Source organism: Podarcis filfolensis, assembly GCF_964270895.1.
Source record: "Podarcis filfolensis genome assembly, chromosome: 3".
Lineage (NCBI taxonomy): Eukaryota > Metazoa > Chordata > Lepidosauria > Squamata > Lacertidae > Podarcis > Podarcis filfolensis.
The window spans coordinates 93,981,990-93,996,376 of NC_139606.1; the positions used below are offsets into that span (position 1 = coordinate 93,981,990).

At 46.8% G+C, this 14,387-nt stretch overlaps 1 protein-coding gene across 1 annotated transcript in view; it reads right to left on the bottom strand.

Annotated features, from left to right (window-relative positions):
• The window catches only part of TGFB2 (transforming growth factor beta 2), an 82,999-nt gene extending 71,031 nt beyond the window's left edge, over positions 1–11,968 (bottom strand). Inside the window, exon 1 of the mRNA XM_083605410.1 lies at positions 10,170–11,968. Within this exon, the coding sequence (XP_083461536.1) occupies positions 10,170–10,515 (346 nt within the window). The 5' untranslated portion in view covers positions 10,516–11,968. The remainder of the gene's footprint in view (positions 1–10,169) is intronic.
• Between the last annotated feature and the right edge of the window lie 2,419 nt (positions 11,969–14,387).

Below are 14,387 nucleotides of genomic sequence, written 5' to 3' on the forward strand. Positions count from 1 at the left end.
ACTTCTACTTTCTCCCATATCAGGGAATGGCTGCCATTCACTCCTGTGGTAAAAAGGAAACTGCTGCAAAACTTGCCCCCTTCCCTGTTGCGAGGTGGCCCAGGCTCTGCCGAAAGCATTCCCTGGGGAATGCTGTGCGTGTGACAGACACTGCAATACTTTAAGTCCCCTATACAACACACACACCCGATGTAGATGGGCATTTTGTTCTTAAACTGTGTACTTTAATCTTCCCCTCCCTCGAGCATTTGTCATTTCATAAATATTTTTGTCAGGTACCAAGGTAAGACAGTTGTGCCCAATGAATTTCTTGGTTACCGGATGGCCCTCTCTAACTCTTAACGCTTTTGCAGAAACAGCAAGGTTTTTATTCTGTTATTCTGCCTTCATGAGCACTAGAAACTTTACAACACACACATTATAGTGATGGGTGTTTTGCCAATATTCTTCTCGGAAATGAGTTAAAACTCAGAGAGCCTCGTGATTCTTTATGAAATGCCAGGTTCTTATGAGCTACAAAGGTTACTTCAGGTCATGCAGATTCCGACACTCCTTGCTCCCACTCCACACAAACAAAAAATCATTCTGAAGTCTCATAAAAGTCAATGGGAAAAGTTTGGCGAATCATGACTAAATCCTAATGATTTCAATGAACAGCTCCAATTCCATACACATCCACCTGGGAGTAAGTCTCAATGGACTCAACAGACATGTCATCTGTCATGGATGCGTTAGCTGTCATAGCACTGCAGAGGGTTGGACTAGATGACCTTTGGGTCCCTTCCAACTCTAAGATGCTATGATTCTATGCACATATTGAAGCACACCTAGCTTTAAGCACATACTGTATATTTAAGCCAGGCATAGGCAAACTTGGTCCTCCACATGTTTTTTGGGACTACAATTCCCATCATCCCTGTTAGCTTGGGATCATGGGAGTTGTAGTCCCAAAACTACAAGCCGAGTTTGCCTGTGCCTGATTTTAGCACACCTAGGCTATGAAGAATAGCTACGGTTATCAGGGTAAGAGAGAAAGTCCATCAACCCGCAACAGTAAGAAGAGCTGACCCCAAATCCATTTAGTCTGGCATCCCTTTTCCAACAGTGGCATGTAGGCAATAGCCCTCCAGGTGAAAACGACAACTACTTCACCCAGAGACAGCTCATAGATTTGACGGCTGGGATCTTGGAAAACTGCAATAGGGAACCTGTGACCCACCAGATGTTACCATTTCTATTAAGACATTCTTTATTGGAGATCCAATTACTCTTTTCATAATTTAATAAGGAGCAGTGAAGAACCCTGACCCTCTTCTTCTAAAAGCCTCGGCCAATTTAATGTGAAGGCACTTTCCATCTCAGCAGATCACTGTCCCTGGTGACTATAGTTTTCACTTTTTACACTAGAGGGTTTTGGTACAAATTGTACTTACAGCCTATAAACCTTTCCCAGATATGACTCATTTTCAAGTGTCTGGATTTAAGTCTCTGTTCCAAAATGAGAGAAGCTCATCTGAAGCCAATTCCCCCAATAGGCTCAGAATTAAAGACATGTTCTACCATTGGCATGTGTGATGGTGTCCCGTGAAAATGTCATAATGCATGTTTTGCGTAGCAGTGCCAACTGCAGACAATGGGGAGAAGATGCACTTCATTTTTCAAGTATCTGCATTTAAGTCTCCGCTCCAAAATGAGACAAACTCCACTCCAGGAAACTTCTCAGGAAGGTCAGAATCCAGGTCCCAGCATTGGTTAGCTTCTTTGCTTGCAAGCCACCTTAGATATTTTATTTAAAAGGTATAGTATAAATGCTAACAATGAATAGTAAACTGCCATGCATGGTGATCTCCTATGATAATATATGGACAGCATTGCCAGCTGCAGAGAATGCTGCAAAAGGACTAATCAAGTATAGTCACCTGATGAAGATGCTTTGAGCAGTGGTGGCTGGTGCCTTTTGGGTAGAAGGCAAGGAGACCAACAGTAAGCGGACCAGCCTCCACTGGTTGAGGTACCAAATCTAACAATATTGCATAGTGATAAAATACATAGCATAGGAAACCAACATGGAGTTATTCAGATGTTATTGGACCCATGTTCCATCAGCCCCAACTAGCATCGGCAATCGTCAGGAATGATAGGTGTGTAACTTCTGGAGGGTCTCACACTGGATGCCCCTTATACAGAGACTTGAAAGATCTGAAGGCAGTGCTATGCATAGGAGCATCAAGATGGACTTGCCTTGCTATATGGAATCTTGAATGCAGCCAGCACCACCTGTGCCATATCTTGTGGGACATGGGTGGCGCTGTGGTCTAAACCACTGAGCCTCTTGGGCTTGCCAATCTTAAGGTCGGCAGTTCAAATCCGTGCGACAGAGTGAGCTCCTGTTGTTTTGTCACAGCTTCTGCCAACCTAGCAGTTCGAAAGCATACCAGCGCAAGTAGATAAATAGGTACCGCTGCAGCGGGAAGGTAAATGGTGTTTTCATGCGCTCTGGTTTCTGTCACAGTGTCCAATTGCACCAGAAGCAGTTTAGTCATGCTGGCCACAGCTGTCTGTGGACAAACGCCAGCTCCCTCGGCCTGAAAGCCGAGATGAGCACCACACCTCATAGTCAATTTCAACTGGACTTAACCGTCCAGGGGTCCTTTACCTTTACCATATCTTGCAACACAAGTGGGATGTATGGCGGCCCCAAGAGCCAGCTACTTCACTATATGTAAAGGATTCACTCATGAGCTTTATCGGCAAGTGCATGGCGTGAAGCTAGTCCCTATTTATATCAAAATATGTTTCAACAACTAGTGGGCTCTGGGCAAAGTTTAGCTCTCTCAAGTGATACCACATCAGAAAGAGTGGAGGAGTATAGAGGAGTAGCATCTGAGGCGATGGGGTGACACAGCAGGACACTCTGGGGGGCCCCATGCTTCACTCACTTGTCAAGGTGGCCTCTCTGTCTTACAGGGTGTTCAGAGTTTCAGAGAAGATGATCCCACAACTTTCCTAAGCCACATATTAATACAAACGTAGCCAAGTTGGTGATCTTCAGATGTTGGCGGACTACAACTCCCATCAGTTACAGCCAGCACGGCCACCGGACAGGGATGGTAGGGCATGTTGTCCATACACCACCACTTTGGCTACCGTGTATTAATGATTCAAAATCTGTTTTGGCAAGACTTGAGAACTCATTGCACCTTACCCATCTCCTTCAAATGTGCTGATCAAAACTTATGTCCTCAAATTCCAACAGATTCCTGACTAGTCTAGCCTCTGCATCTTAGTTAAATTCTAGAATTCACTCCTGCAAGAGGTAGTGCTGGCTACCAACTTGGATGCGTTTAAAATAAATTCAGACAGGTTTGTGGAAGATAACGCCTATCAACAGCTACTAGCCCTGATGGCTATGTTCTAGCTCCACTGTCAGAGGCAGTATGCCCCTCAAGGCAAGTTTCTGAACCACAATTTGGGAGAACGCTGTCGGGCCTTGCTTGCAGGCTGGTTGGACCTTGTGAGAACAGGATTCTTGACTAGGTGGGCCACTGGCCTGATCCATCAGGCTCTTATGTTCTTTGCTATGCATCTGTCCACCTATCTGGCACCTGTTACAAGAAGCACTTAATCTTCCTTCCACATGAAGAAGAGGAATGTCACTCTACGCCAATACGTCCCTCCTCCAAACACCAGAGCAGCAGCACACTTTCTGAAGCTGTGATATCTCCCATTCCCTTCAGCCACTTCTCATTCCCATGACCCAAATTCCCCGCAGCCCAAATCCTTACTGGAAGTGAGTTCCACAGAATTCAGTTACTTCCCAGTAAGTGTGATTAGGGCTGATATCTTAATTCCCCCATTATCCATTCCACCCTGGTGGGGCTGTGTAACCCTCTGGAAAACAAAAGCCCACAGCTACTTCTGTACTCTACTAGTAACCCAATTCCTCTGAAGACAAGAAACCTACACACATATAAACACTAGTAAATCAATTCCTTGTTGATAAAGTAGAAACATGCCATTGTATGTAGCTGGTTTATAATGTTTTCTTTCATTAGGTAAAATACTCAGCAAAGGAGCGGGGGGAGACTACGTGAAGCAAATATTCATGCAACAGAGCTAATGGAAGGATAAATCACACCGGTGGCTCTCATAAAATTGAGGTGTAGACTAGAGATTCAATTTAAGGAGTACGGTTGTGCAGGGGGTGAACTGTTCTGCATTAAATTAGTTAACTTTCATGTGGAACTGCTACGAAAAGTATAAACAGTTGCAGTTTTTCAGGACTCTGTAAATTTATATCCCAACGTCCAAACTTCAAAGGGATAAGTTATTCTCTAAACTTAAACCCAGCTCTTACTCAAGCAAAACTCTCATTACAGAAAGCAAAGTTTTTCCTCAGCAAAAGGAGAAAGAAAAGACATAATTGGTCCTTTTATAGCTATTAGAAACAAGGTGTACAACTCAGGCTCTGGAAAGGTACATTACTAATTCTCTGGAGGAGGAACTAAATTCCCATGTCATCCTAATTTGCTTTCCAGTGTTCGATACTAACACAGAAACCATGAATGTGGTCCTGGTTAACCTCAGGGCTAAAAGAAATTATGGAAAAGATGCAGTCCCATAATTTAAAGGTCTCTAATGGATCAGAAGATCTGGAATGTTTTTATGCGGCTACACGGTGGGAATTTTTTCTTACACTTTTGGAACTAATACACAAAAATCTGCCCCAAATGAGGAAAATCTGGTTGTCCTGATGGACTCTTATCCTCAATGCCCTGTGTATGATATGAGATTTGCTTTTATATTCCACTCCTGTAATCCTGTTATCTTTTCAATAAAGTTTATTAAAGGAAGAAGAAGAGGAAGAGTGGAAGGAGAACTGATACTATAACTAATGCCAAAAAAGAGAGAGGATGCAATTCACATCCATTAAAAGCTAGAGAGGCTTTGTTGTTGCTTTCAAATGGGTGACTGATGCTTGGAACCAAAATGCTGTACCAGATTTTGCTTCATCAGCACTTAAACTACCAAGATCAGCCCTATCACACACAGTTCTGCTTGTGATTCATGCACCGATGTTTATGGACTACCTATCAAATGATGGCCTGCATGTGCCAATAGCCATCAAAGATGCAATACCCCACATTTTGTCCTTCCAATATCATGTTTTATATCCTCTTGTATCATTTCAAACACAATACTTTCAATAGATTCCATCCGCACACTCGGGGACAAATAATCAGGCATGCATTTATTTCTTACTCATTTAAAAGCTGTTTAGGGTCATCCTACAGGACAGCAATGGGGAACCGGTGGACCTCTAGATGTTAGTGGGCTACAATAATTCCCATCATCCCCGACCATTTGCTCTGCTGTCTGGGGCTGACGGGAGTTGGAAGTGCAGCTACAGCAGAGGAGCCCCAGGTTGCCCATCCTTGCTATACAGGACAGCTTACTCTCTGGACATCTTACCAAATCACCAGCCATGAAGGCATCTTCTGCTTGCCAGATGCCCATAGCATCAGGTTAGCCACTGTGGCAACAAGATGCTGCACTAAATGGGCCTTTGGCCCGATTCAACAAGCTCTCTTCTTATGTTCTTAAAATTATAATTCCACACACAATCAACACAGGTTTCACAGCCAAAGAGCAATGAGTCCTTCAGAGCTATGGAGGAACACAGGTACAGTGGGACTGCAGGGACACATGTTAAGCCCCTCCCCCAAGGCTTCACAACTGTTGTATCTATGGAGGCTCCAGGGGGATTGAGAAAGCCTGGGAGATCAGGGTTCTCAATCATGTCTCCTGGGGTCCCTTCCAACTCTACAATTCTATGATTCCTAGATAAAGAGAACTGCTATTTATGTTTGTGGTGTTTATCTAGAGCAGGTGTGGCAAACTTTGGCCTTCTAGATGTTCTTGAACTACAAATACCATCTACCTCAGCAAACATGGGCAGTGCTTTTTTTTCTTAAAAAAGTGTTTAGGGGTACTCTCATTTTCCTACTCATATTGTAATTCTGCCCCTCAATGAGGCCAAACTTAGATTCACAAAATGTTTAGGGGTATACGTACCCCTGCGTCCCCCCAGAAAACAAACACTGAATGTGACCATTGGCCAGGGATTATGGGAGCTGGTCAGTAACATCTGGAGGAACAAAGGTTCCCCACCCTTGATCCACAGCTGGAGGACCCATGGAAGTCCATTAAGCTTTTTCCATTGACCTCCATGCAATGTACATTATAGTTGTGAACTTTGTGTAACCTCAATTGCAGCAAATTTGAGACTTGTAAGGGAGACACAGAGCACAGCTAATGAAAGGATGCCCCAAGCCACTCAGGGATATTTCCTTGCCTGTATCTTAGAAATCTAGGCCTGTTAATTCCTGATACACGTTGATTTCCATGCCCGACCCGAGTCACTGTCTCCTTTTGTGCTCCCACAAACCATCATGTAAAAAAGCCCAGTGCCCTTTGATTCCCTTGGTGCAAACTATCGGCAAAACCTTAACACAACTTCGCTTTGAGCCTTAAACTAACAGCACGTGAAAAGATTAATACGAATAAATTCTGAGCTAATCAGATCCCTTCTTTAAATGTTGACACAGTATTATTTATATCCCATAAATACCTTCTTGACTAAAATTCATCCCAGGAGATTGGCAACATGCCAAGGCTATTCATATTTACTGTATTTATATAGTACAGTTGGCCAAGGATAATATTTAAGACAAAATATGCCCTGGGATATATACAATATCTCTTTGCGTTTTCCTTTTAAATCTCTCCATTGCTAAAAATATTTAGACTGAATGTTACAAATGTCCCACAAAGACCTATCAGGGATCTGCTTAGTGATATATAGCCGACTGTGAGTATAATTAGAGCATATTTGCAATACTTGGGCCATAGTCAGTTACCAAATGCTAACATCTCTGTGGTAAAAAAAAGGGGGGGTAGTTTTTAAAAAGAACTCTGAATGATGGCTCTTTCCCATGCCTTTCACTCTATGACCTCAGTGTGTTTGCAGAGATCTCCTTTCTCTTCCCGCATCACTGCCTGCTCAACTAATGCAGGAACTGGAGAGTTTTAAAAAAAAAAAGGGGGAAAAGACCCACCACCCCGTAAGTCTGAAGGAAAGTGTACAAAGCAGCCCAAACCTGCATTTTCAATTCACTCATTCAGATTATATATTTCTTCTTGGCTGTATATTTTTTCTTCCTTAGAATGGCTTGTCCAGCCCAGCATATATAACTAGACAGTGGAAAAACAGTTAACCCACTTACTGTGATCTTCCCAACCAAGCATTTCCACAGTAAGGCTGGCTGAAGCTCGAGAAGGGGCCTCAGCTCTTAAACTCATGATGCTCTCTATTGGCGGGTACCTGCAATATCCGCACTTGTCCTCGAAGGGCTGTTTTGCCTTACAGACCCAGCTTTGGAGGAGATTCTCACAGGGTTTTTAATTATTCCCTGGATCACAGGGCTTGGATCGTTTACATTCTCCAGAAGGCAATGTTTAGCCAGGCTAGCGTTGCCTCTTTACGGGGAGGAGGAGAAGTGTGGTTAGAAAGATGTCAGAAACAAAACAAAACAAAAATCTCCAGCTAAAAGGTGATAAGCCTAGATCAAGATGCTGCTAGGATTATAGATTGGCTGGTAAACAGTCTCAGAGCACAGACTCCTGCGGAACAAACAAAGAGATCTCCAATGAGCCAGCGGAAGATCAGTGTGGGTGGGTGAAACGTCTATTTAAGAAGAAGGGGGGGGCAGCCTTGCCATTCTCTTCTGTGTCTCAATGTTATTGCTACAAATTACGCTAGAGAGCTTGCGCATACCCACTTGGCTCCAGCACACTTGACAAAGTCTTCCTTCCCTCGGGGCAACAAGGGTGGAGCACATTTATCACAGACATTCTGGATGGTGCCTTAATTGCAATAATAAAACCCTTTGATTGCCAGCGGTGTCCTCTTCCAGAGATTGTCATTTTTAACAAATAAAAAAGGGGGAGGCAGCAGCACAAGGAGAAGGGGGGGGGGTTCTGAGCTCCCTGGCTGGCATCCTGGGACTCTCGCTAGCAAGCCCCAGCAAGCCTCAAAAACCTACACCTTGGTTGCCTTCAAAATAAATAGAAGAGGCTACAATTAGAAAGTCTAGGCTAAAGCTGCCAAGGTGGCTGCATTACGCATTTCGGAAAGAGGTATGCGCTTTTCAGAGACAGACCAAGTATATGAGTATCAAATAAAGTTATAGGGGTGGGGGGAGGGGAGGGGGAAGACTGGAAAACAAATCAGGGAAAAGAAACACTTAGCCTAGGCATGTAGTAAAGCTGCCTCATTTTTTTTCTCATACGAAGTTTCCTACAATGATCGACATTGGGGTTTGATTTTCTACGTATTCTTCCCTTCCTACCCACCCACCCCAGCTGGCAAAAAAGGTGAACTGACTACAGTGGAATGTGAATGGGTCCATTTTACAGCTGAAAAGACTAAGGCTGCTATCCTTGTTGAATGCAGTGGAACTTACTTCTGAGTAAGCTTGTAATTTACTGCACAGCAAGGCTGGAATCACTTACTCGGGTACAAAGCCCATTGGGCTCAATATTCTGAGCAAATGCATAGAATTCCTCAGAACGGCTGCTAGACAAGAGTCAGCCGGCCAAAGCCAAACCAACAAGTCCAAGTCGGAGGTGGGATTTGAATTCATGTCTCCCACCTCCAAACACTAAGTCTCTGGACCACAGTGGCTCTGGCCCAATGCACAGAGCCAGCTCTTTCAAGCTCTAATTTATTTTTCAGAAAAGAGTGCACATAATCAGTTCCAGCTGAAGCCTTCACAGACTGTGTCCAGGAAGCTGGACTTTAAAAAAAAGAATTAAGGGAGTATCATTTTGTACCTGGAAATAAGGTCATCACAAACGGGAACAACTAAATTGAAAATAGGATCTAAAGAGGCACTTCCTGGAGGATCTGTCCTTTTTTTGCTTGTACCAATTGCAGCAGCCAGCTTCAAAAGAAACTCGGTTTTGAGGTGGATACACTACTGAGCTAGATTGCTCCCCTCTCTCCAAGGTACATTGGAATGGACCACTGCCCATATCAGACACAAACCAGCAGTGGGAAGTGAAGTGATCAGCTTTGGAAGCTACTAACTGAACTGAAGGGGGGGGGGCTAGGCAGGTGATAAGAAAAGAGCTGAGAGAATACTTTTGGGGTGGGTGGGGGGTGGGCTTTAACAAAGTAAACTAATCCTATTAAGGGGAAAGTTTGTTGACCCAGGTGTTGGCCAAATACTAAGGGGAAACATACACTGATTGCTGGCTGGGTAGGGGCAGGCAAAGACTGGATGGAGAGCATCCAGGGAGAACAGATTGAGAAGCCACTGTTCCCACCCAAAGTGGGGGCGGAGGGGAGGGCTTTGAAAAATAAACAGAGGGAATTTGAGGATGAGAACAGATAAGGAGGCTTATTAATGTATCTGGCATCGGAAGGCACCAGGCACTGCCAAAAATGATGGGAGTGAGGCAGGAGAACTGCCAGATGTCCCCTTTTCGAAGGGTGATTCCCGGGTGCTTAGATTCCAAAATGAGAGGTGCCAGAGACAAAGATTAGGTGGGAGTCGCACAGTATTCCCAGGAAGCCCTTAACTCTGGATCTCAGATTTGCTGTCCAGTAGAGAGGCAAAGGAAAAGCACTCTGCACATGCTCTGGAGAATGCCCTTCTAGAGACTATGTGTCATGTGCCAGGACTGAGGTCCCACACAGAAAAACAAGGGGGGGTGATCCCCAAGACACAAGAGCCTGATCTCAACCCTGCGAGGATCCCAGATTTCAGTTCATTAGACCTCCCTCTGGTGCAAAGGTGGTTCATTCACCTGCCCTCTCCGTATCTCGTCTCCACCCCAGCATCACATAACCAGCATCTGGGAAAATATTTAAAATGCAGAAATATTTAAAATTGGGAGGGGCCCCGGTATTCTTAGAGGCGACCCCAAATTTTATTTTATTCTTGGGTAGCTGTACCCCTGGGCTGTGTTTAAACAGTCAGGACAGCCTATATTATTTTCTAGAGATTTTGATCCGGCGGCAGCAGCACTTAGCAAGGCTCGCTCTGACTGCGTGCGCGTTTTTCTGCCCCCAAACAGCCGCAGGCGCGCGCATTCGCACTTACTTGCGGACTGGAAAGTAGGCTGCATGTCTACTTTGTAAACCTCTTTGGCGTAATACTCCTCGTCGCTCCTCTCCTTCTCGCAAGTAGCTGCCCTGTGGTTCGCCTTCTCCTGCAACAGGTCCCTGGTGCTGTTGTAGATCGAGATGACCTCCGGAGGAACCTCCTCGGGCTCCGGGTACTCTTCCGGAGGGCTGTTGAGTTTCAGTTTGCTCAGGATCTGCCCCCGGATCGCTTCGATCCTCTTGCGCATAAACTGATCCATGTCGAGGGTACTGCACGTCGACAGGGCGAAGGCCACCGTGGCCAGATCCAAGGTGAGGAAGACGCTCCACAGGTAGCAGTGCATTTTTAGGAAGGTTGAGAGAGAAAGCACCAAAAAGCACGTTTTCTCACTCTTCACCTTCTCCCCTACCCCCCCAAAAAAGTGACCGGTTCCCCCCCTCCCCCCTCCGGTCTTCTTGCTTATGGGGACGCGTGAGAATAAGGCTGAGAATTTATATATATATTATAGATTTTGGAGAGAGGGGAGGAATGCAACAGATCGCTAGTCCAAACAGTAGCTTGCACCGGATTTCTGGCCTCCAAAATGCTGGGATTTGGGTCGCACGGTTGCGAGCAGCCGTGGCGTTGCAGCAGAAGCAGCAAGTTCAACCCGGCAGTCGCTTCTTATTAAAAACTGCAACAGGTTGATGAGCGGTTTTTCTTTTTTCGAAAATAGCTGCAACAGGTTGCAAAGATTTTCTTTTTAAGCAGGTTGTTACCACCACAGCAAACAGATTGCAAATCAGCAATGGTAGCTGCGCTTCCGCCAGGAAGGAAAAAAGAAGAAGAGGGGCGATACTGATTTTAAAAAAAAACCCGAAAGAAAAATAATAATAATAATAATCACGTCAATAGTTTCTTAGAGAGCTGAAGGGCTTTGGGCGGGTGGAGAGAAAGAGAGAGGCAACTGGCCACCAATTCAACTGCGGGCTTCCGAGACGCGGATCTCCGGCTTCCCACGAGCTCTCGCGCTCCTCAAGTGAGATGGCACCGGCTGGTAGTCGGAGGGAAGCCCGTCCAGGGGGGATGCCGCCCCCCGGTCCTCCTCCTCCTCCTCCTGCCGGAGACAGTCCGCAGTTCCCCCTTTGGCCGAGGGGCCGGCGCCCCAGCGCGCTGGGAGGCGGCAAGCGCCCACGTGTGTGCGTGTTTGTATGGATGCGTGTGCGCGCACGCCGGGGGAGCAGCCGAGCCGTGCCAGGGGCGCGCGGCCGGGCGCCTTAAGGTGGCTGCGCCGGGTTCCCCGCCGTCTCCGGCACCCGCGTGGAGTTGCTCCTCCTTTTCCCCGGGCCCGCGGGCTGCTCCTCTAGCTGCGACTCCTGCTGCTCCCCAAGCAGCCAGCTAGTCTCCCTCTTCTCCTCTGGCTACTTCTGGCTGCCCGACTTCTCCAGGAGCTCCCTCCTCTTCCACAATTAAAAAACAAAAGGAGAGAAGAAGGAGAAAACCCCAAGACACAGTCAAGCGAGCTGAGCTGCTCCTTCCCCAACCTCTTTCTTTTTTCCTTTCGAGTGGACTGCAAGAGTTGGAGTCTTCCAGGCAGCCTCTCTTCTCCTCCTCTTTTGCTTGGCACCTTCCTCCCCCGAGTAGGTGCTTTCCTGCTGCTGCCCAGGACTTCTTCTTCCTCCCCGGCTTGAAGCGCTGCCCCAGGTCCGCCCCTCTCGCCGCTCCTGCCCTACCGAGAGAGAGACCCTTTCGCCGGCCGAGAGCAACATCGCGGGCTTGGGCCGGCAGAGGGAGAATTTATAAGGGCTGCCGCACCGCGTGTGCGCGCGTGTGCTTGGCCTCCCCGGCGAGGTGACGCGCGGGGGTTGCCGGCGGAGGCGGCAGCGGAAGATTCCTCCGCCGGCGCTTTCTGTCCCTGGTGGGGCCAAGGCGCCCCTCAACCCCGGGGCCAGGGAAGGAGACGGGCAGCCCCGTCCCCGACCAAGGGAAGACGTTTCCTTGGTCCAGGCGAGCTCTCAACTTAAAAGATTTCCTCCTTTATGGAGAGAAAGGGCACACTATTTCAAGCGTCTTGAAATAAAGGAATCCGGTGAGATTTAAGGAGCCCCTACTTTTAAAGCCAGCTTCGAAAAGATAAGAGAGACTATGCAAAAAGTTGATTTCCACCAGGGGTGCCAACTTGTATAATATATTGGGGGGAGGGGGTCAGGTAAGCCCCGCCCTGCATAATTGGATACGTGCATGCACACCATTTAAATGGCAAAGCCCATCAATTTTGGAGGGGGAGTAGCCCTCTCAAATATTTTATTGGGGGGCCAAAGGGACCTCGGCCCATAGGAGTTGGCGCATATGGTTCCCACCTCTTTTTACCATCTGAAGGAGCCATATACAGTGGTACCTCGGGTTAAGAACTTAATTCGTTCTGGAGGTCCATTCTTAACCTGAAACTGTTCTTAACCTGAGGTACCACTTTAGCTAATGGGGCCTCCCGCTGCCACCGTGCCACAATTTCTGTACTCGTCCTGAAGCAAATAGTACCCAAGGTACTATTTCTGGGTTAGCGGAGTCTGTAACCTGAAGCGTCTGTAACCCAAGATACCACTGTATATGACATAAAATATGTCTCTCCCGCATCTGTTTCTAGAGCCACCGCAGGTGCTACAACCTTCCAACAAACTGACCGCACCTCTCCATTGCCTCCCAGGCAGACGGATGCCAATGAGGAACAATGAGCTGTTTGGGACTTTATTCAGACTTACACACATACAGACAGTGCTTGGGTAGTTATTGTGCAGTAGGATCCCAATAAAGGTCTTCCCTCCAGATGTTTTTGCCTGTAGCTCCCATTAGCTCTAGCCAGCACAGCTCTTCTGGCTGGGGATGGTATGGTGGGTTGTTCCAAAACATCTGGAGGGCACCAGGTATGGGAAGGCCGGCATAGCATGTAAATCTTGTTTTCACTTCTTCATAGTCAAGACTGTGGAACTCATTCCCCCAGGAGGCAGTCATGGCCACCAACTTGAATGGGTTGAAAAGAGGTTTAGACAAATTCATGGAGGAGAGGGCTATCGGTGGCCACTAGCCAGGATCACCACGCTCTACCTAGAGGCAGCAATGCTTCCAAATACCATTCCCTGGAAACCACAGGAGGGGAAAGGGCTCATGTTCTGCTCACTGGTTTCCCATAGTGGAGGACAGTGCGCACCCCAGAAATGATCTCTTTCAGCTTCTGCCTTCTGGAAGAAGGTACAGGGTTATAAAAACTAGGACTAGCCGCCTGAGAAACAGTTTCTATCCAAATGCGATTTTGGTTTTAAATGTAGTGTAAGGAGTCTCTAGAGGGACGCGGGTGGTGCTGTGGGTTAAACCACAGAGCCTAGGACTTGCTGATTGGAAGGTCGGCAGTTCGAATCCCTGCGACGGAGTGAGCTCCCATTGCTCGGTCCCTGCTCCTGCCAACCTAGCAGTTTGAAAGCACGTCAAAGTGCAAGTAGATAAATAGGTACCGCTCCGGCGCTAAGTTAAACGGTGTTTCCGTGCGCTGCTCTGGTTCGCCAGAAGTGGCTTAGTCATGCTGGCCACATGACCCGGAAGCTGTACGCTGGCTCCCTCGGCCAATAAAGCGAGATGAGCGCCACAACCCCAGAGTCGGTCACGACTGGACCTAATGGTCAGGGGTCCCTTTACCTTTACCTAAGGAGTCTCTATGGGAGTATATTGTATTTAAAAATGGGGTATCAGAGTTTTTAGGGGGCTAACCAGGTTGGGATAGCTGGGATAGCAGGCTTGTTGGTTTTTGAATGTCTTATGTAGATTTTTCAATTTCGTTGTTCTGTATGGGACAATGACAAGAAAGATTATTGTATCATATTGTATAGGCATCTGGTTGGCCACTGTGAGAACAGGATGCTAGACTAGATGGACCACTGGCCGGAGCAAGCAGGCTATTCTTATGTTCTTATATTGGTTTGGTTTCATTTGTAGAATGGTGTGGGGGGGGGGGGTTGGGGGAGGGTTGTTACAGCTTGCCCCAAGTATAAATGCAATAAGGTCCATCAGTTATTGAATTCTTACAAACTTCCTAATGTCACGGGAGATCTCTTCACATGAACAATGTCTGCAAATGGTTGCTACCTGGAATAAATATAGATTTATCGTCCAACAACATCTGAAGGATCACAGCTTCCCCTTACCGGACATATGTCCTGATCATCACTTACAGACCACTTGATGGCA